Raw genomic sequence first — 22,499 nt, forward strand, 5'->3', positions numbered from 1 at the left:
AGGCCACACCAACACGTTAAAGTGTGTCACATGATCGGCCACGACACGAAGAACAAACCTTGATGGTGCTGATGGTCTGGCCGTGGACTGAGATCTGTGTTTCCAGGAGGCGGTGCTTCTGCAGGAGAGACTCCACCTCTGTCAACTCTTTGCCAAACTCAGAGGAGGAGGCCTGGGCCTGCAAGCGACCAGTCAGCATTAGTCAGCATTTCTTTAATACCCTAACTTGCCACTAAATGGCGCCAAATCCTTGGCTCATAGGACATTAGTAATTGGTGGCAAGGAAGTGTAAAGGATAAGGAGTGAGCCCGTAGTTTGCGGTACATTTATGGTTTCAACCAGTCGTCCCCAACCCCGAGGCCACATCTCGGTACCAGCCCGCTAGCCATATACGTTAAGAATGGTTGCCGGTCCATGAAAAATCTGTACTAGCCAACCAGTCCTTGGTGGGGGAAGAAATGGGCTGGCTTTACTGTAGATGGATTGCATGAGTGTATTTCATTGATGCAAAAGTTTTCACACCACTGCACCAAATGTGTTATTTGGAGTTGAAAATGAGAGCACGTCATAAAGTATTGCATCCGTGTCCAAAATACTCACCTGCCCGCAGTCATCACATGCTTGTCAGAAGACAACGGCCAGAAAGTCCAAGAAGCTGACCTCAGAAAGAAAGTTCCAGAGAAGCCAAGAGATGGACAAAGCTTTGCAGCCATGGCAGCGTCATCCAAAAGTGCCGTTGTGAACCTCCAAGAACAGGAAGAGGGCGCCCAGCACAAAAGGCAAGAGGAAACGAGAGCATAGCCCTCGGCGAGAAGTCTCTCCGGGCCGCTGGCACCAATGAGTCCAAAAAGTTCACAAGGAAAGCTCTCGAATGCAAACAAGAAGCCACGCCCGAACAAACCACATCTCAAGGCCGGCTTGCCGTCTGCGTTCACGCATCGGAAAGACACTCCAGCGGTCGGATGAAAGGAAACTGCAACTTTTTGGCCCGAACGCAGCTGACGATCCGGCTCAGACCATCGCTAGCGTGGCGACGTCACGATATGGGCCAGTTTGTCTTCCTCCCGCCCTGGCGAGCTCGTCCTCGTACGAGGGACGTCGGATCCTGCGAAAGACAACGACGGCGCGGAGAAGGACCTTTTCCGAGTCGGCAAAAAGTCTCAACCTTGACCTGTCGGCAAGGAGAAGAAAGCCGAGCTTCTCGACAAAGCCCGGATGTCCGGCCGATAGAAAAAGGGATCCAAAGTCATTGCTGGCTATCCGAAGCGCTCGGAAGCTGCAAGCAATACTTGACTGGGACTTGATGACTTGGTGTGAACACTTTTGCAACACTGACTTATGCAGTCCATCCAGAGGAAAGAGCACGTTGTTGTGTCCTTTCACGCAGACGTCGACACACACTTGGACTTGGTTCTGTGGCGAGAAATTGAGTGTTGCTCATGGGTATGAAGACTCTTGCGACCCACAGCAAATTTTTCCTATCCACATCGACCGTTGGGGGATTGGTCCCTAACATCCGCAACAACCGACACTGAGATTTCTGTTGCACACACATGAAGGTCTTGAAGTTCCTGGGAGACGATGTCGATGTCTCGGAGGACGCTGTGAGTGGAGACGACATTTGCTAGAAGACTTTTTTGCTCCTGCAGCAGCTGCAGAAGATCCTTCCAAGCTCCACTGATCTTCTCTTCCCTGCCAAACATTTTGACATCGTTTTAAGACCTGACGTCAGGCCGACTAGGGTGTGTATGAAAGATCATTCATGATTATTATTGGCAGACACGCAGGACCCCAAAATCCAACTTTGCTTGGCACCCCACAAAGTCATTGTGGTCTGGCTCACCTCCTGCTGACGAGATCCTTGCCGTGGTAGTTTCCTCTCCGGATGGCGTCGGCCATGTCTCGCAGGGCGGCAAAGCGGGGCTCCCTGGCTTGAGCATCGGTGGCGAGCGCCTCAAGACGCCTGGTGGATGCCTGAGCCTCTTCCAGACTGTTCAGACCTGCAAAATCCTGCCGGGAGATGAGGCGCAGGGTGTCCTCCACGTAGCCTTCTCTCAGGGCAGCCTGGTCATCGACACCACTTCAACATCTGGTCTCAACATCTCATCAGATTCCACCTTTCCTTACCTTTCTGGCAAACTTCTGGGCCAGCTGCTCCAGGTTCTCCAATTGCAGGAGGGCCTCCTGCAAGGCTCCTTCGCGCTCGTGTTCCGCTTTCTCCAGAAGGATCCAACCTTTCTCAATGTCTCTGAGAGTTTGGCCTTCACAAGGAATATAATAATAATAATAATAATAATAATAATAATAATAATAATATTCCCTTTATTAGTCCCACAATGGGGAAATTCGAGATTCGAACCCAGGCCTCCTGGGGAGACTGGGTCCTGAACGCGGCGCCTTAGACCACTCGGCCATCCTGGCAGCCAATTAAATAATAATCCCTTTATTAGTCCCACAATGGGGAAATTCGAGATTCGAACCCAGGCCTCCTGGGGAGACTGGGTCCTGAACGCGGCGCCTTAGACCACTTGGCCATCCTGGCAGCCACTTGGCCATCCTGGCAGCCACTTGGCCATCCTGGCAGCCACTTGGCCATCCTGGCAGCCACTTGGCCATCCTGGCAATATGCGGTCGGTGCGCCATGTTGGATATCCTTGATAGATGGCATAACTTCTTGAGACTATTCGAGCGCTGTCAAATTTTCACGAGTACGAAACTTAAAATTGTTGGCCATTTAGGTCAGGTAGTTCCAATTCGGGAGCAGTTGGACAAAGTCTCTGGGAGACGTTTGTCTTTGCAAATGGCAAAAATGACCCTATGACAGCAGCTTCGAACCAAAATGGCAGACTGCCTGTAAATGGCTTTGTGAGTTTTTTTTTTTGCTTTTTGGGGGGTCATGTCTACTCATGGTAATCACCTACCATATTTCAAGTTTGTGTGTGTACCTTCTGGTGGTGTGTAAGCTCTCTGGTTGTTCGCAGCCAGCTGAGTCTTCAGACTGAACAAGTGAGCTTCGATGGTTCCACGTTCCTGAGGAAGAAAGAAGTCCAAGATGACCTAAGAGGAAGTTGATGGTCCTCCATAAAAAATTCCCAAGCATCTGATTGCTCACCTGATATTTGGCCGGTTTCTCCTGCGTCCTGTAAGTCTTGAAGTCCACCAACAGGACCTGGAGCTCCTTGACCGAGTTTGGGAAAATTCTGTCGTTGAGGCGCAGCACCTGCAATCCCTCATGAGTTTTATATTGTCTCCATAGTCCCAAATTATCGTTGATCTTCTTCTTCTTACCGTCACTTGGATCCAACGAAGAAGCTCCGACGCCATCTTGGCATATTGGTCCTTCATGGCGTCCACATCCATCAGCATGCCCACAATCTGAGGGCAAAGGCCGCAACTGAACCAGCCTCCCAAATTTGTCACGTTTGATTTTTCTATCGAGATTTGGCGTGTTTTGGATCATTTGAATCAGGTGTGCTGCGGGAGGGAGACAAGGTTGTGGCCCTTGAGGACCGGATTTGGACACCTGTCACATCTGTCGCTGAAGGTGTTTTGATTTGATCTCGTCTAACTTGATGTTTTTTAATATCATGTTTGTTAACTTGATATTCCAAAGGCATTTTCTATGATTGGGTAGTCTGATTTGATGTTCCTCAACTTGTTATTCAAACTAATTGTTCTAATTTGATGCTCTCTAACTTGCAAATTTAAGGTGCTCCGACTTGATGCTCTCTCAAACCCCCTGTTTTCTTAAAATAATGTATTGAATTGTGTCTTGATGTCCTCGGACTTAATGTTCTTTAACTTGGTGCTGAGGAGATGTTTTGTCACATAACGTTCTAAAGTGATGTTCCAACATGGCGTCATCTATTTTCGTTACTCTGATTTAATGTTCTCCAAGTTGGTGTTCTCTGACTCGACCTTCCTGGAACTTGGCTTGGAAATGCGGTTGGACCAACCTTGTGCAGGCTCCGCGTGGATGTCTCTTTTCTGTACTTCCTTCTTACCCATAATTCACTGAGGTGCCCCCCCACTGACATACTGCCAACCTTTCCTTCCTGACTTCACGTCACACTTACTGACATGGCTTGATGGTCTGCGAGACGTTCAAGCGACCTCGTCGTCTTGTCTGTGATGACTTGAATGTGCTGTACTTGTCCCTGCCGGTGACTTCCTGACTCTAATCCCGCCTAATCCACATTGACAACTGGATTATACATGACGTCACTGCACTGTGTGTATGCGGCGCCCACTAGCGGTAGCGGGCGGTACTGCAAGTAAATGATGTCTGTGCGTTTCTCTCCCACCGCAAGAATGGTATGCGTAGCGTGTGGCTACCTCGACACTCACGGAGACCTCGACGAACGGAACTAAATTACGTTAGTCGAGATATAAGACTGTAATAAAAGTGCGTTGCTGCCCCCTGGAGGCAAGTGTGTGCGTATCGCGGCTCCCCCTGGAGGTTGGGAACGCTCACCTTGGCGATCCTCTTCTGGCCGGTCTGTTCGTGTTTGATCCTGGAGAAGTGATGGTAGAAGAGCGACACGTAGGTCATGATGGACTTCTCGTCGGGCCGCGGGACCACGATGTCGTCCACCTCCAGCAGCTGCATAATGCCCAGCGACCTCTCGGCAATGCCGAACGCCTGCTGGAGGTTCCGGCGGGGGTCGTCGCCACGGAGCCCGGCAAAGTCCAGGAGGTCTGGCCTGAGCGCGAGACAGCAGTGGGTGCGCGTCTAAGTGCGTGTGTTCAAGCGTCCTTCTGTGTGTCACCTGTGGGCGTGTATGAGTGCATTGAAAGCGAGTCCGTCCCTCCAGCCGGAGGAGAAATCCTGGACATTGACTCCGGCGTATCCTGACGTCTTCCTCTGACACCAAATCAACAACGCCTCTCTTGCCGACACGTGGACGCTGCTCGAACCCGAGTCCTGCGACAAACACACACACACACACACACGTGGGTGAACAAAACGGAAAGGAAAGGAAAGGAAAAGTGAGAAATAGAAAAAAATGAAAGAGGGAAATGAAGAAAGGAAGAAATGGAAAAAATGGAATAACAAAGGAGTAAAGGAGACAAAGAGAGAAAAAAGAAAAGAGGAGAAGAAGGAAGGAAATGAAGGGGAAGGAAAAGAGGAGAGAAAAATAAAAAGGAATAAGGGAGAGGAAAGAAGAACAGTGAAAAAGAAATGAAATTCGGCAAAGGTCAAAAAGACACGAGGCAGGGAGAACTGAAAGAAGGAAAGAAAAGATGAATCAAGGAAGGGAGCGTAGGCAAGGACACACAGAAGGAAAGGAAGAAAGGGGGAACAAATGAAGTCATTTGTGAGAAAATGACAAAAAGAAGAAAAAAAAAAGAAGAGGGATGGAAGATGGAAAAGAAAGCGTGCATGCGTGTGCACCTGTTCCAGCAGGTTGATGTTCCCAATCTGGAAGCGCAGGATGATGATCCACAGCAGGCCCAGGATCAGCGTGCGGTCGCCGTCCACCACGTTCTCCGGACCGATCGCGTCCACTCGGACCTCACGCACGCGCACGCATTGTTACGTTTGGAAACATTCGAAACATTCTTGAGGACGTGTCATCCAATATTTTGTAGTCAAATTCAAATTAATTTCGAATACAAATTCCAAATTTGCTGTACAAGAGTCTTAAAAAAAAAAAAACAAGGATAAGAACAAACATCAAGAAAACGTGTGTTTCTGTGTTTTCCATTATAGAATGATTATGATAATGAATTGAAAAGTTGTGAATTACTTCAAAAGAAAAGAGGTTTAAAAATGTAGCACCAAAACAAATACAAATCATATATGGGCGTGACGGTCTTTATTCTTAATGCTTTATGCTTTATATGGAAACATATGGGAAATGGAACGTTGTTTGTTTGGTTTTGTTTTTATTTGGGTTATTTATGAGTAACTTACTTGCGTATTAAGATAATATATGATTTCGAAAAATTCATAGAGAACGCGGGGTCGGACTCGATCAGTCTTTGCTTCTTCCTGTTTGAAATAAATACTGAATGTATTGTATTTTAATTTTCTCTTTGATTATACTTCCATGTCTTATGATGTGTTTGACATATGTTCGATAAATCAATCATTCAAAAAGCGCTGCAAGCTAACCAACGTGACCTGAAGGTGGCCAGGTGGCTTGTGAAAGTTGTTGGCACCATCTAGCGGTGAGAGTGAGAAATGCACTCCACCGTCCATTTTGTACGCGTCTCAGTCGACAAACTACCGCGAACGAAGCAAGATGGTGAATGTAATACTAAAAGTGACCACGCGATGTCACCAGTGGTCAAATACACGTTTGAAGTGCTTGAGTTTTGTGTGCGTGCGTGTGCGTGTGCGTGTGCGTGTGCGCGCATGTGTCAGGTGTGATGGGTGAGGAACAGGAAGTCACCTTGCTTCTCAGGAAGTTGATAGCGACGCCATTGTTCTCCAGGAAGTGGACCCTGAGTCTGCGGCGGCTGGGCGGCGCCAGCGTCTGACCGGAGATGAGCTCCAGCAACCGGATCAGAACCACGCCGCTCTTCAGCTCCGTGTACACGTCCGTCAGTTCTGCCTTCTCCTGAATACACGCAAACATTCACGGGTGACGATATTAGCCAAGACTGGCCAGGAAGTGAACAGCGGCACTTGAACATGTTGACGATTAGTTTGACGTTTCTTCTCAAAATAAGTTTGTAATGTTTCCGGAAAAGGCAGACAGGAAGTTAAGCTGAGGTGGTCAGGGGTCATCCTCGAGAGGCCGCCGCTGCCCAGCTTCCTGCCAGAGTTGCGCAACGTCCTGTAGGCACACAAGTGTGCTAAAAAGTGTCTCAAACACTTTGAGTTGGCTTTCGGGATGAATTTGATGACATCATCAGCGACCGTGTCCTCCCTTTGGTTCGTGTCGCGCTCCCACTAAAGCGAGCGCTCATAGAAGCTTACATTTTGCGAGCTTTTGCAACCTCCCGATGTCACCCACCAATAAAACTGCGCGGGCAGTGGATGAGCTTTTCGCTGTCAGTTTTTTGGATCGTTGTATCAAAAGGGTGAAACATCAAAGGTGGAAAAGTGTCGAGTCATTGGCACCGGCAAGCGTTGCCCGTCGTCAAAATACAAATCAAAAGCTTAGTCGAGCGGTTTGTGTGGAGCCAGCACGGAAACACGACAGGTGACACCTCCTCAAAGGACGACACGTGTACGCTTAAGTCGTGAGCATTTGTTGCGAACTATTAAATTGTTTGGCTTGACCTCTGAACAATGCTAACGTTTGGAATGCTAAGAGTTGTAATGTAATGAAATGTGACGCTAATGTTATGATGCTATTTATGTAACATTAGCACCAAAGTATGTAACGCTTTAAAGTATGCAACGTTTACGTGCTTGATGCTAATGTTCATTTGGCAATGCTTTATATATTTATGAATTTATGTCACGCTAATTATATCGCGCTGATTTACGTATGTAGCGCTATTGCTCATTTACGAAATGCGCCACTTCAATTTGAGCTGAATTGGGTTTAAGATCGGTGCTAACAATGCTAACAGGCCACATACATGTGCGTCGAGATCATGTCAAATGTGTGACCTGGTTCTTGGAGAAGACACTGTTGATCCACTTGGTGAAGGTTTTCTTCTGGACCATCATCCTCTGCTCCTGAAGCTCTCGGATCCGGCCGGCACCGTCCTCGTCACCCTGCATCCCGATGGCTCGCGCTCGTCCTAAATCGTCAAGTGTCTCGGTAGGATATGTGTGATGATGTCCTGAATCGGATGATGACTGTCAGGTGCTCTGCGCCGTCAGCTGACCTCTCACGGAGTCACCTGATTGGCGCTGACCAAGCGTTTTCACCAACGTTATGAGCATTCCTTGAGCGCACTTTGAGACGACTTATTGCCTAGAAAAGGGTTATTAAAGTGACAAGTAGCGGTACACTTCCTGGAGGACCGGCAACATTGTCTGATGTGCAAATTCGACACGTTCACCTCGATCACGCTCTTGTGAATTTTGACAAATTCCTACGCAACATTTCTTGAAATATCATTTTGAGCCAATCTTTGTGCCGTCTCAGTAACGGACGTGTTCAATGGGAGGCAAGTGGCCCGAAAAAGTTTGAAATGAGACTTGATGATGAAACGCGCAACTCACAAGCATCCGAAGCACCCGGACGGTTCAAAGAGACGCTGGGCACGAGCCTCAAGGAGAATCTCAAATAGCAAAAGTACAATCTCAAAGATAAAGATGTCCTTTATTAGTCCCACAATGGGGAAATTTGAGAACCTCAATCAGAACTTCTCAACATACAACCCGTAGTAGAACCGCATTTGGAAGTTCAATTAGACCGCAAGCACCGCAACAATTTCAAGAACCACAAAACTGCAGAAAAAAACGGAAGAACTTCAAGTCGAACCACAAGCCTCAATTTGACTCTCTCGAGTAAAACTAAGTGGAACCTTTCAAGCGCAGCCTGAAGTCCAACCTCACCTAGAACATTGTGAAGAACGGCAAGTACAACAGCAACGACAAACCTCAAGCAGAATCTCATCAGCGCAACATCCTGAAGTCCGCGTCTGGAAGCGGGGCAGCAAATTGAAACGCCACCAAGTGCTCCGAACTGACGAAATGCAACCAAACATTGAGTTGCACCGGTGAACATCAAATCTTTGACTTTGACGTCACCAAGCTTTTATTTTATATATAAGAAGGTGCTCAGTCAGAAAATGCTCTTCCTCCAACGCCAGCAACGTGTGGTGGGCTCTCTTTGTGGGAAGAAGAAAACGAAGAAGAACAAGGTACCGAAAGCTGTCAAGACGCTCGCGATGGAAATGAAAAGAGCAGGATGGTCATCTAGCTTCTGCACACCTTGCTGATAATCGGATCATTTGAATCGGGTGTGTTGCAGCACGGCGGGGACCAGGAAAACGGGCAGGATGGCGGTCCTCGAGGAACACCATTGAGGACCCCGAGTCTACGTTGCTGCGCTCCTCTTCTACGCTCGGCCGGACCAAATTCACCAGAGCATTCAAAGGTCCCGGCCGGTCGAGCGTCCTCGAGGACGGAGCCAGCCAGAAAGATCATGTTTGAGGACTTGGTCGGGAAGGAGCAAGATCTGAACCCAAACCGCACGATTGTCTTTCCCGCCCTCAAAGGTACGACGCCCTTGACAGGTTTGTGAGCAAACGGCAAAATTCAGGTGTAATGACTCATATACTCCAGTAGATGGCGGTGTTGCATCTGTGTGGATTTGAGATCTGCACAGGTTTTGAGTAGAAGATTGACTCATGTTTATTCGGAGGAAGAAAAATGGCAACGGGATGGAAGTCGGACAAGTTCTGGCACTCAAATACAACACGCGCACTATATTGTATGGATGCTATGAACAGAACATGTGTCACAGTAGTTAGCGTTTAAAATAAATAAAATAAAATTATTAAGCCAGAAAGTCACCTCGAGGCATGCAGTGAGTGAGCGCCAAGTTTTGCATCTGTAAAGAAATGATTTGTTTTGCTTTTGTTTTTCGAGTTTGAGGTGTCACAAAAAGCAAAAAACATTTGCATCAAAGTCAGTGCTGCGCTTGAAAAGGCACGTTTTGATTTGGGTGGAATCAACCTATGAAAAAGCTCAAAACTTTATCAGTGCATCAAAAAAAAGCCTTTTTTTGGTCAACATTCTGCAAAACTGTTTTGGAAAACATCTGCCCTTGCGTTATTGGAACCACTCGCTGGCAGGAAATGAGTCCATTGCCACACTTTTTTGTTTGTTGCTATTTTTGGAAGATGCAATTTGGAAAGGAGAATTTTGCAAAACTCCATTTTAGCACGACATTGTTCAAAGGTCACTACTTTTGCACATGACGAAACAAGGTCGCAAATTTACTCCCAAATTTGAGCAAATTTCTCATTTCACGAGTATGAAACTGGTCGCCCTTTAGGTTTTCAGTCGGCAACCTGCACTCGGGCTGTGCCGATAATTTGATACGGATATGTATCGCGATCGGTGATTGATGTCAATGGAAAATGGTATCGATGAATTATCGATCCCCAGAAAAAATACACGGCCCAACTGCTCATCAAACTCCCTCCCATGATGGAAATACAACCTGAGGCTCACGCATGCGCCGCTGAGCTCGCGTGACCCCCCCCCAAAAAAAAAAAAAAAACGGGTGACAAAAGGTGGACTTTCCGGCCCTCATCACACGAGAGGCCGGCGTGCGGAAAAATTAAGCCGATGACACTCGAGTGAGTTCCATTTTCAAATCAACTTCAAATGAATTTTTGAAATCAATCGATTTCGAGACGACAAGGCGGCTCGGCCAAAGAATTGTGCGTTTCATTTGGACTCTTTTTCAAGTTCATTTTCAGGGTTACAGATTACATTTTAAAATAAAACTCAGCGGAATTCTTTTCCCTTTTTATTTTCAATACTAAAAAAAAAAAAGAATAATAATAACAATTCAATGTATTTCGATATAGACCCATCTGACGTCGTTGCATCACGTTATAGCCCTACATGGCACCAAAGCAATCATCTAATTCGACGTGGCTTTGGCCAGCGAGCGAGTAAAAGAGTTTTTTGGCCAATAACAAAGACTGAGATGAAAAAAATACAAAAAATCTGCCATTGCAAATTTAAAGTTGATCCTAAAATTGCATCCGGAAGCCAACCAAATCTCCAGAACTTTTTTTTTTTGGGGAGTGGCGCAAGCACGCCATTTTTTGGTGGACGCACGTGCACGCTAGTCCTCGCTGCGGTCGTACATGGCCTCGGCGTCGGGGTGCTTGCGGTGGGCGGGGGGCACCAGGTGCCGGGGCAGCTCGGCGGGCAGCTCGTAGCCTTCCAGTTTGACCTTGATGAGATGCTGAGCCAGCGCAAACTCTTCGTCATCCAGGCTGCCGTCCTGGTCGCAGTCGGCCAGCTTCCAGATCTTGCCCAGCACGGTGTTGGGCAGCCGCGAGTTCATCATCTCCTTCTTAGCGTTGACGCCGCTGATCTTCCCGTTGACGGGCAAGAGCGTGTAGAAGATCTCGTCGTAGCGATGCTTATCCCGGCTCACGATCCAGTCCTCGGCGGTGTCGGCGCCGGCGCTGATGCCCTCGCCGTAGCCGCGGCCGAAGGGGCCGTCCTGAGAGCCCTCGAAGGCGCCGCCCGACACCATGGCGGGCGGCGCCTTGGTCTCTTCCTCGCGGATCATCGTCATCAGCCCGGCGATCTTGGACGCCAGCATCTTGTCCACGGACTCGATCAGCTTCATCTTGAGCGACGGGAACTTGCTGAAGTCGTAGTGCTGCAGCATGTCCTGGAAGAGACGCGGCCACACAAATGTCACGCTGACGGCCACGCCGACTCTTCTGACCGATCCCAAAACTCGCACGCAAAGACCACCGCCACCAAATGTAATCAATCGTTCTAATCGTCGGGCTGTCACAAAAACGTCTTTGTGATCATTTCCCGGAACATGAGCAAGAGTTGGCCAAACCATGATGCTTCCCTTGTCTGCGAGGCGGCAGCTTGCAACTTCACGTACCTGCATCTTGGTGACATTGGGGAAGTCTCCAGGACTGATGTGGTGCTCCCGCTGCAGGATAGCGTAGATCTCCGGCAGCCTCATGATGAGCTCCTCCTTCTTCTTCTCGCGCCCGAACAGCGACGGCATCTCCTTCTTCAGGTAGCTGATGATGTAGGCGTGCACCTGCGGAGCACACGGCCAGCGTCAGCGCTGGCGAGCGGCACGTCAAGCCAGCCGGCACGTGACGCGGCGCGGCCAAAGTTTATCTGCCGGCCAGTAGGGGACGGCGACCCGGCGGCGCCGGCTCGAGATGAACCGGAGGCAGGAATGTCGTCCTGACGCATGGTGGGAAGGAGGAAGGAAGCGCGCCGTCCATCGCGACGCAAATAGAAACGGCGGCAGCGCTCCTCCGGCCAGGAGACGAAGGGCAGACACCGGCTCGCCCGCCGTTTGTTTTCGACGGGTTGATCGCAAGACGCCGGGAGTCACGCGGGTGTGGAGGCACGCATAGCGAGCATTCCACAAACATTTCCAAGGTCGGACGCTTAATTCCACCGGTGGGGGTCTTTAGGAGCTCTCATCTCAAGTTGGAGACTTGTTTCCAAACACATGGCACACGTTTGGCGACAACTGCAGAAATCGTGCAAACACTTCTAGAAATATATTTGCCGTTTTTGGGCAAATTTTGGCCGTGTCGCCCACAAAGTCACATTATTTGAGCTGACCGTTGCCGCAACTAGCTGGCCAGCTCTGGCCACATGGCCCTAAAATGCATCTTCCGTTCCGATAATCGGCTGCTTTAGAGCGCACCGTTGTCACCCGTGAGTGTGAGCACATCATTTAAAAAAAAAAATTTGAGACGGGATTTATTTTTTTGGTTGGTTTGAAAGGCGACATGTGGTCGGGGACTTTGCGCTGGTGTGGCCTCGTAGAGTGCCTCGTTGTCAGACGTGAGTGCGCACATACCGAAGAGGGAGAGGTGAAAAGATGAGGAGCACAAAATGTGGGTTTTTTTTGTTTGTTTTTTTTAATGGTGACCCATCTCACCTTAGCCAGCCTGGCCCTCTTGATGAGGTCGTTGAGTTTCCGGAGCGCCGCGTTCCTCGGAAGACTCTGGATGTCTTTAAAGAGGTCCTGAGACTCCGCCTCAAAGAGACGTCTGAGGGCGACACAGAGACGAACGGCATGAAGGTTCTGACTGGTCACGTGGCGGACACGCCGGACGCCAACGGACCTGTTCTCCGTGTTCTGTAGCGGTTTGGCCCAAAAGGAGCCCAGATAAACCCGCACCACCTCTGGCGTGTTGATGACTTTGCCCAGCGACCACATGAGGGCGCCGTACACGCGCATCAGCTGCTGCGTGTCCACCTGCGAAGCGAGCGAGGTTTGGTGGGAGAAGGCGTGAAGGGGACAACGTGAGCGACGTGGGGGAGCGCTGACCTGGTCGGCCTTGTTGAGGACCACCCTGATCTTGTCGTCTTGTCCTTTGAGGGCTCGGATGGCCTCGGAGAACTCGTCCGAGATGTCCAGTTTGTGGGCGTCAAAGAGCAGGATGATCCTGTCCACTCGCTCACCAAACCAACGCAGAACCTCAGCAAAGTCGTAACCTGAGTACGAGAGGCTTTCACGTCTACGTACGAAACTCAACGGTTGCGATCGGTTCCGTTCTGGAGACCACGCCCCAATAGATTCCTGGAGCGCAGTCCCTCGTTTATCACAAGTTTTACGTTGCAGACCACCCACCAATACACCAAATCCACAAAGTAGAACTCAATGTCCCTTAACTCATTCTTTGGTAAAATGAAAATACTTTTTGCCGTCTATATCCGTCAATGGCTGTGAATGAGTTAATATCTCCCCAGCACGCAACTCACGTTGTCCCTTAACAGCCCAACTCTGTCCCTTGTACCTCCCATTCTTTGTTTAGTCTCGATAATCTGACATTTAGTTTCCCGCAGATGCAAACATTCCAAGTTCAGTTTTGAAGTTGCCGCAGTTGGCTTGAGGCGCACGCACATGATTTGATTGCCCCGGGAATTGTTTAAGCGTCTCTTCTTCATCAATAAATTCAAGACGTGTGACAAAGACCACGCCCTCCGGTGTCAGTTTCCTTCCGCGGCTTCAAGTGTGTGAACTATTTCAGGATATCGCAGGTTCCATTTCCCCTTTTGCAGGAAATGCCTTCTGTCCAACATTCTTGCTTCCTCTTTCCAGCGTTGAGAAACCAAAACATGTGGCAACTGTCGACCGTGTGTTGACTCAAGAAAAAAAAAAATCGACACAAGCGCTCATTCATTCATACAGCATGTTTGTGGCTATGGAAACGCATCCTGGTGGCCATCAGGACGCGGAGGCGGAGCTTGCCGAGGGAAAGTGGCACGGTGACAAGAGACGCACGAGTTGAAATTTGAGACGTCATCACTCTGATGACTCATAGCAGAGTTGGGCGACTCGAGTCAAGTCACGTGACTCGAATCGATGTTCCACCTGACTTGCTATTCCATTCATATTCAAACAAATCACAAATGAAGGCTGTGACATCACTGGACGCGTATGTGCGTGTGCGTGTGAGCGCCGCTAAATGTTTCCAGATGGCGGGAACGCCCCAGACAAAAAAATAAAAAACTCCCCCCCCAACCCGTCCTCCCACTTTGACTCCACCCGACCTTTAACTGATGATGTCATCAAGCCCAGAGAGCAGCATGTAGCCGGTCCGTTTGGACTCAATAGCCCCTTTTCACGCATTGCTGATGTTGCTGCTCTGAGTGAAAGATACCGAAGGGACCAAATCAACCAGTATCTGCGGCGTGCGCACACACTCATCCCAATCTCAGCCGACTTTTTCCCGGCTCGTCATCATCCGTTGGAAGGGACGACGCAAAATTGGAGGACAAAGTAGAACTGCAAAATTGGAGCTTTTTCCCCGGCTCACTGTGGTGTGTCAAAGGTACTGGAGAAGGAGGAAGGAGCGGCAAACTTGCCGGCTGCTGATGCACAACGCCAGCACCGCGTGAAATCCAACACCTCGAGTCACAGGTCATCCGCCCGTCGTGTTGCAGACGGACACCCTGGCGCATCGAATTACGGTGACGTGACATTATCTCAACGTGCGCTTTCGTGCCACTGGCAAACCCATTTCAAGGCCACCGCTACGCCGTCGTGTGAAAGGGGCTCCAGACTAGGCCCGCACGAAATGCGGTTTGAACATCGCGATTGCGATGTACGCACATGCAATAGTCACATCGTAGCACGTGCGATGTTTCTGTTTTTTTTTTTTTTTAGAACATGGAGACTTTTGGTTTGTTTCATAAAAGCAGCACGCTACACTATGCTCTTCATTGTAGAGACTATACAGACCGTCTTGCTCAACCCCCCCCCTGCTAATTAGTCATTTAGAGAGGTTTTTAAAAAATGATCCGCACGCACGACAAAAGGTATGAAATGCCGTGGCGCACGCGTTTCTCTCAAGTGGCCATCCCAGAGCTGTATAACAAACAAAGCAAAGTCTTCCCAAACAGAGCTATTTGAGTCATCTGGTGAACATTTTTCTCGTTTCAATATCGCAATGTACATCGCAGCCTCCCCAAAAATCGCAATGTCAGTTTTTTTCCCAATATCGTGCAGCCCTACTCCAGACGCTGCAACATCCCACTTGACTGGATTTTAGGGATGGAAAGATTGAACGAGAACCCATTTGACATCAATTTCAAATATGCATCGATGTAAAAATGAAAGAAATTGATTCGCAAGGCCATGCTCATTAGAGCCGCTCTCACCGGTGTTGTTTTCGGCAACGATGACTATGACGAAAAGATTTCGTTAACGCCCCTTTTTTCATGACAATAACGAGACGATGACGAGCTAAACGTGGATCTTTGATGACGAAAACATGACGCGACGTACGTGAAATTTCGTTGGCGAGACGAGACGGGACGAAATTGTGGTTCGTCAGACGTTCAAAATTTCTGGCATGCCTTCCTATTGTAAATGTCATCTGTCTTTCAAAAATGCAATTCTGGTGCAACCTATCCTTCGTTTGGCCACGCCCACCCCCGGGACAGCACGCAGCACGCAGGGCGCATGCGCCGCACACACACGAGCACAACAAAACGCAAGCACGTCTGCGGTCGTTCTTCTCGGCTCACACACCCAGACGCGCTTTTTTCCTTTGTCGGACCGCGGCGACAGTGACACTCGCTCTGCGACAATTAGAGAAGACACACGTTTGATCGCGTTTGGACTTGTGCTACTGTCTTATAGAACTATGTTGTTAAAACGTTTTTATTTTGTTTATTTATGTTGCTTTAAAGCCACAACAGTTGTCAAATAAAACGTTTTGGTTCTCGGCTCATTTTGGAGCAATGAATATCGATTCCACTGTTCCCACTTTTATCTGTTTGGAATTCATCATCTTCAATGGTCGGTCAGAAAATCTTTGGCTGGAAACCTCGTCTGCCAATTTTGAACTAAAATGGCCTAAAACCTCTTGGAGTTTTGCTCTCATAAAGTTACAAAAACTGCACTAAAGCTTTTTTTTTTTTTTTCCGACCAAAACAAGACTAAAACGATGACAAATAGGAATGACTAAATGTGACGAATACTAATGAGCATTTTTGTTCAAATGACTAAATCTAAATTGAAAATGCTAATCCAGGTCATCGGTGATGCAAACCAGGAGCATTGTGGGTGATGAGTTTCAAGGCTAAACCTTGTTAGCGTTAGCGACAGAGTCCGAAAACGGGCGCATTTCACCAAATGACGTCGAAGCACGTTGCGGGTGGCGCCTGATTTCATTACTAACATGGGTGGAAGCTAGCTGGAGTTAGCACGCGCAAGCTAACATGTGCATCTGATGCAACGATGTCCTCTTGTGGAACGCTCATATCATGTAGCATCTGCTGTGGATTGTGGCGGCATTAGTCAGCAAAGTCCTGTTCATTCAACACCAAAACACAGTTTTTCAATACTTAAAGGAGTTGTTGATACCATTTTTGATTGTACTTTGTTGATGTCCGTTTGATATTTAGCGCCTTGTTCCAGCTGCAGTTGTTTTGAGACGTGTGGTTGCGTCGCGAGTGTGTGATCGAGTGGGAGCCGAGCCGCCGGGATCGCACGCACCTCTGCTGATGCGTTGCTTCTCTCCGGACAGAATCCCCGGCGTGTCGATGATGCTGATGCTCTGAAGAACCTGATTGGGCATCTGAGAGCAGATAAACCTGAACACACGAGCCAATCAGTTGGAGGTTTGCTCACTTGTCATGTCTAAAATGTTTCTAGCACACTTTGGCAGCCCATCGGAAACAGCAACAAAACGAGCACCGTTTGCTCTTAGATGTCATCGTGTAATTCTGCAACACACGGACGTTCGCTACACTGGCTAGCGAGGAGGAGGAGACTGCCCGTTAGCTTTAGCATGAGCACTTGCCTGTCGTTTATCGGTAGACAAAACTCAAGTTCTACCATTGTTTAGCGTGGCCATTTTTTTTTTTTTGATCGTCGCTTCGCTACTCCTGAATGTAATTGGCGCACACGAGCACGCCTGCAGGGGGCGCACGTGAGAGCGCAGACAGAAAGGTCAAATGTTGCCAACTCACGCGGTGACCATAAATCGCTACGCTGCCACATGTGACGCACAAACGCAGGAAACAAAAGCTACATTGACCCATTGCGGCAGGGGGCCCGCCGTGGCACAAGATGGCCGACGCCCGTGCACGCCAAGCCGACGATAACTTCCTCGGATGCAAGCGTTTGCGATGTGACATTTTTGGATGGCACCGATCGTCGCGCTTACCTGTTGAGGAAAGAGTTTCCGAAGGCATTGAGCTTCCTGAAGGGCTTCTTGGGGTCCACCACCAGCGCGTTGCCGGGGACGACGCCCTCGCTGTCGCCGTACATCACCGCGATGAAGCCGTCCGTGGTGGGCTCGGGTCCGATCCGCATGCCCGGGAAGTCCTGCTCCAGAAGATACCTGCCGACGCACACCCATCCTGCCAGTCAGTCAGACATTTTTTTTTTTTTCCTGGAGAGACAATCTGGAGGTGACCCGATGCAAGCGCCTCATTCCGGACCGCCTCTGGCTGTAAAACTCCCGACGTGATTTCATGATGACAACTTCTATGATCTGAGAAGAATTGCGCCGGCTGATGGCCATTTACATAAAACAAAGACAACATGAAGTGCCTGAAGAAGGCCCCGGCTAGCTTGATGCTAACTGCAATTAGCATCTATCTTGCTGCGCTTTAACCTTGAACGCAAACGGTAGCGCAATGTGATTGGCTGCTGCAACCCGGCAGGACAGCCGACGACTCAAGCGGGATCAATTTTGCCGGTTCTTATCTGCTGTCCACTTTTTAGCGAGCTGCCTGCCAGCTAAAATGCGAACGCAAAAATCAGCAATCATCTTGCTGGCTGGTCATGTGACCTCTCAAGCTTTGGCACGATTAACTTGTAATCCTTCTGGTTGCCGTGATTCTCGGCATTCCTCGGCACAGGGCGGGGGCCTCCGAAGCGGACGCGCGCACACAACAGCAGCTCCGATTTCTCTGCAGCTTGCATCTGCAGATTGTGCGCTGCCAAAAAATGCATCCTGCACGCGCGCACACACTCTCAGGCACACAGATGTGATTCCTCCGCTTAGTCGGCAAAAACAAAAAAATAAACACTTTACTTTATATGGTGATTAGTTTGCTCTCGAGTGATAAATTTCATGTTTTGCCGTCATAAAGTCGATGTATTAATTATCGTGATAAACGTTTTCACGTACTAAGTTAAAACGATCAACTTGACTTTGCGATTCTCTCCACTTTGTGTTGCAGGTGGACTCTTTTTTTTGTGTGTGTTTCTTATAAATCAGTTCCGAGCTATGTCACTGCTCTTCGATGATTCTGCAAAATGAAAGAAATGTATTGCATTCTAACCTCATAGTCATCACGTTATAAAGCGATCCTTTTTGCGTGTGTACGTGTGTGTGTTTTGGCTGCAGTGTTTTCTTTAAGTAAATGTTTTCTGAAAATGATGACTCAGCTAGATTAGATTTAGATTTAGTCTTAGTCAATTGGACGAAAATGCTTATTAGTTTTCGTCACATTTCGTCACATTCCTATTCACGATGGTTTTAGTCTCGTTTTACTCGACGGAAAAAGTTTTAGTCTAGTTTTCGTAAATTTATTCGACGAAAACTCAAGTCCGTTTCCTCACAATAGCAACGACTTTCTGGTCGACTTCTGAGGATTATGCATTACAAACCGATAACGTAACAGCGGAATGGATGCTCATCGCTCCAAAATAAGCCGAGAACCAAAACGTTTTATTTGGCAACTGGCTTTATTTCACTTCAAGCAACATCAAATAAAAACGTTTGAACAACGTGGACTTGTTCTACAGTTCAGTAGCACAAGTACAAACTCTATCAAACATATGTCTTGTTTTCTTGCACCAGTTTGCGGTTATCAGAGCAAAGTCCACTTGCGAGTGTCGCCGCGCTCCGTGGAAGGAACGCGTGCGAGCGTGCGCGAGCCGACACAAATGAGCGGAGTCGTGTTCGAGCGACACTCGTACGTGTGACGATGCGCATGCGCCCTGCGTGCTGTCCCGGTGGTGGGCGTGCCCAAACGAAAGATAGGTTGCACTTTTGAAAGACGGAAGGGAAGGGAAGTCATCAATTTGGAGCGTCTGACGAACCGCATGCTAAATATTTCGTCCCGTCTCGTCTCGACAACGAAAATTTCATGTACGTCACGTCATGTTTTCGTCATCAAATAACCTCGTCTAGCTCGTCATCGTCTCGTTGTCGTCATGAAAAAAGGGGCGTTAACGAAACATTTTTGTCATCGTCATCGTTGGCGGAAAGAACACTGGCGACGAATTGTATTCAAGTACGAATACAATATAATGACTAATGACTTAAATGTTACTTGAGTACTCAGTGACTGGTGAGGATGGTGAGCAATTTTTTATTTTTTTTTAATCAAATCATGAATGTCATCTCGACAAAAATACTAACTAGGAATGTGCAAATTCGGTTATTTCCCGACAGTATCATGTTCAATGAAACCATGATAACGGACCTCAGTTCGTTACCTGACCGCCTTGGCATCATTTGGTTGGTCAAATGGAGCCAAAATGTCACATGACAGTCACTCGGACGATCCCAAACAAACAATAAGACACGAATAAAAAGTCCAAATAGTGAGCGGCATCATATGGCGCATTTGAATGGAGTCAAAGAAAATACAAATCATCGAGTCAAAGGTCAAAATGTTGCATGAAAAGTACAATTCTTCCGCGCTAGAAATGTTGCATGTGACGTCACGAGCCAGTTCGGTCCAGTACATCGTCGGCTCCGGTCGAGCATGTTGAGCCGAAAACGGTTTACAAACGTCCCAGAGGACCAAGTCTGGAGCCGGATATGAAGTTTCTTTTTGTTCATGAAAGGGGGGGGGGGGGACAACTTCAAGAAACAAGAAACTCGTTTGTGAGGCGACATCAGAAAAGGCATGAGCTCGCTCCGTGACTCACGTCGCGTCATTTGGACCGTTTCAAGGCATTCTTTTGCTTTCAAGTTTATACAAATATTTGAAATCAAGAAATAAATCAAATGAATACAAATATTGCCTATAATTAGGACTTCATTAGCAAGTTAGCAGAGGTTCGTGATCAAGCATTGGGATTTGAAAAAATACGGGCTCGACTGCATCGCGCGCGCCACGGGAACGAAAGCCAATCAAGGACTGAGTGATGAGTTGAGAGCTTTCTCCGGTTACGCAATCCGTCACGAGATGTTCATGGAGACGTGTATCAGCAAGTGGCCAAGCGCCTGTTTCTTCATGTCGCGGGCGGGCAAGCCTCATTTCAAGTACTTGAGTACGCCGGCGTGCCACGCTTTTTGAAGCGATCCGCTCCCCAATTTAAAGGAGACGTCAAAAATGTTCAATGCGCCTTCACTGGCATTCCGATGAATATCACGAATCAAAATGGACGTTGTTACCTGAGCCCTGAGCAACTGGGATGTCCTTTTCACTCGACAGACGTGACAAAATGGCTGCCTCGTGGTGGATTTTCATATTTCACCCACGCAATATTAATCAAAATGCCGTCTTTCGACTGGTGGTGATGCATCGGACACATTTTCGTCCCCTTTAATTTGCATCGTATTGTACTACTTGTGGTATCGCTTACTTGGTATCAGTATCAGCGAGTATTGAAGAGTTGAGTGTGTGTACTTGAGTACGTGTACTGGTATTGGTCCGAACATTTTTAGGCCATTTTAACGATGTAACAGATTGAAATGCAGGGCGTACTGAAGCATTCATATTTTGCATTTCATTTTGGAATGTACTCACAACTTTTGCTCATTTTGATGCAGCCAGACTGACATGACAGACAAAAAAAATGCACTCTTTCCACCAAGTAGGATTTGCCATTGCTATGCAGATCAATGAATATTGCAAAACTAAAGCTGACTTTAACCACCGTTCCACTTCCTTGCTGTTTTATGCGTCTCTGTGTCAGTTTGCACTGCAATTTATTTCGATGGCGACTGCCATTTTTTTCACCTGTTTGGTCATGTGCAAAGGCAGAGGCGGCCCGCGCATTTCACACGTCGGCCGTCAGTGAAGTCCTACTTAGTCCGATGTGAATCAATCCCCCTCATAATAGCATCATTGATGACACGACGGCTGGACATAGAATAAACAGAAAGCTGTGCGCGTGTGCGTGTGCGCGTGCGCGTGCGTGGCTGTGTCAAGTGCGCACATGACATTAAGGAAGTGCAGACAATGGGGGTGTCAACATCCTAAGGAAGAAAAATGACACACTGAGGTCATTGAGGTCCAAAGAGTGTTCTAAAACATGTGCACGTGCGCGGACAAATACGTGAGAAAGTTTTGCTTTCATGATTTAGAAAGGGGAAAAAAGTGTTTATACAGCTGCAGTGGAAGCTGGACTTCGGCAAGACGTCGTGGTCACGTGACTCCACCCCACACACCAAAGCGCTCTTGAAAAGCTCGTTGGCGCTGATGAATCACTCCGAATACGTTTCAATGAAGAATTTGATGACGTCATTTGGCGAATTTCATGAACGCGTCATGGCCTTTTACTCATTTGGTGCCGCTTTGCTTTCAACTTGTCGGGCGCTTATTTGCGGAAGTAGAGCGAGGATCGACGCAATCCGAATCAAGTTTGGCCATTTCTTCAAAGCTAACTTTTTGTCTTTTTTACACATACGAGTTGATTTGCGCTCCGTGAGCGGCGTGACGACAACGTGCGCCGAATGTGTTGCGCTGTGCCTCACCTGATGAAGGTGGTCTTCCCGGTGGAGTACTGGCCCACCAGCAGCACCATGGGCTTGCTCTGGAAGTCGGCCGGCTCCAGGGCGGGCGAATGGAAGTCGTGGAAGAGGTAAGTCTCTTCGAGCGGCAGCAGCTTCTTGCTGTAGAGGCTCTGCAGCCCCTCGGTGACCGTTTGGTACATCTCGCCCTCCTTGTTGCGACCGCCCTGCTCCTGCTTCACCCAACTGAACATCACCAGCACAAGCAGCGGCAAGAGCACCACGAGCTGAGAAAAGGGCGACCCCCCCTCCACCAAAAAAAAAAAAGCAGAAGCCCTCGCGCAACGGTCTACAACTTCCCTCCTCTTCTTGGACTTTCTCACTGCGGGCTTGGAGGACAATTTGTCGGGCTGACTGGGTCACTTGTGGACGAGTGCTCTCGCCCGCCTCCGGACAAACGCCCTGCCCACGCGCGCGCACGCCTACCTGCAGGAGGGGCAAACTGCTCCACAATGCCCATCGCCATCACGGCGGGACGAAAGCATAGAGTGTGTATGTGCTTCATAATGCTTACATGCTCTCTAATCTCGTTGCACTCTTGAGTACAATGACAATAAAGGGATTTCTAATTCTAATTCTAATTCTACATGTTGCCCCCGCCCGAACACATTGAAGGTGTACCCGGAAGTGTTACTCCGTCACCTAGGTGACGTCACGGATGAAAACGCTTTCGCCATGGTTTT

At 48.4% G+C, this 22,499-nt stretch overlaps 2 protein-coding genes across 2 annotated transcripts in view; both read right to left on the bottom strand.

Annotated features, from left to right (window-relative positions):
- The window catches only part of sptbn5 (spectrin, beta, non-erythrocytic 5), a 41,617-nt gene extending 33,933 nt beyond the window's left edge, over nt 1-7,684 (bottom strand). Inside the window, exons 1-13 of the mRNA XM_088305379.1 lie at nt 7,571-7,684; nt 6,635-6,901; nt 6,399-6,566; nt 5,396-5,515; nt 4,770-4,924; nt 4,475-4,703; nt 3,289-3,375; nt 3,113-3,220; nt 2,946-3,030; nt 2,128-2,261; nt 1,844-2,064; nt 1,554-1,692; nt 59-178 (exon numbers count right to left, since the gene is read on the bottom strand). Of these exons, the coding sequence (XP_088161505.1) occupies nt 59-178; nt 1,554-1,692; nt 1,844-2,064; nt 2,128-2,261; nt 2,946-3,030; nt 3,113-3,220; nt 3,289-3,375; nt 4,475-4,703; nt 4,770-4,924; nt 5,396-5,515; nt 6,399-6,566; nt 6,635-6,901; nt 7,571-7,684 (1,947 nt within the window). The remainder of the gene's footprint in view (nt 1-58; nt 179-1,553; nt 1,693-1,843; nt 2,065-2,127; nt 2,262-2,945; nt 3,031-3,112; nt 3,221-3,288; nt 3,376-4,474; nt 4,704-4,769; nt 4,925-5,395; nt 5,516-6,398; nt 6,567-6,634; nt 6,902-7,570) is intronic.
- A 2,994-nt stretch (nt 7,685-10,678) lies between these two features.
- ehd4 (EH-domain containing 4) lies at nt 10,679-22,441 on the bottom strand. Its single transcript, XM_088307905.1, has 8 exons — nt 21,781-22,441; nt 17,281-17,457; nt 16,608-16,705; nt 12,930-13,096; nt 12,724-12,857; nt 12,537-12,648; nt 11,508-11,672; nt 10,679-11,279 (listed from the first exon to the last, which is right to left on the bottom strand). The coding sequence occupies exons 1-8, from the start codon at nt 22,008-22,010 to the stop codon at nt 10,719-10,721; spliced, it is 1,644 nt and encodes a 547-aa protein (XP_088164031.1). The 5' UTR covers nt 22,011-22,441; the 3' UTR covers nt 10,679-10,718.
- Nucleotides 22,442-22,499: the final 58 nt, after the last annotated feature.

This window comes from Idiotropiscis lumnitzeri, chromosome 1 (assembly GCF_059441095.1).
Source record: "Idiotropiscis lumnitzeri isolate Australia: NSW breed Sydney's pygmy pipehorse chromosome 1, RoL_Ilum_1.0, whole genome shotgun sequence".
Classification (NCBI taxonomy): domain Eukaryota; kingdom Metazoa; phylum Chordata; class Actinopteri; order Syngnathiformes; family Syngnathidae; genus Idiotropiscis; species Idiotropiscis lumnitzeri.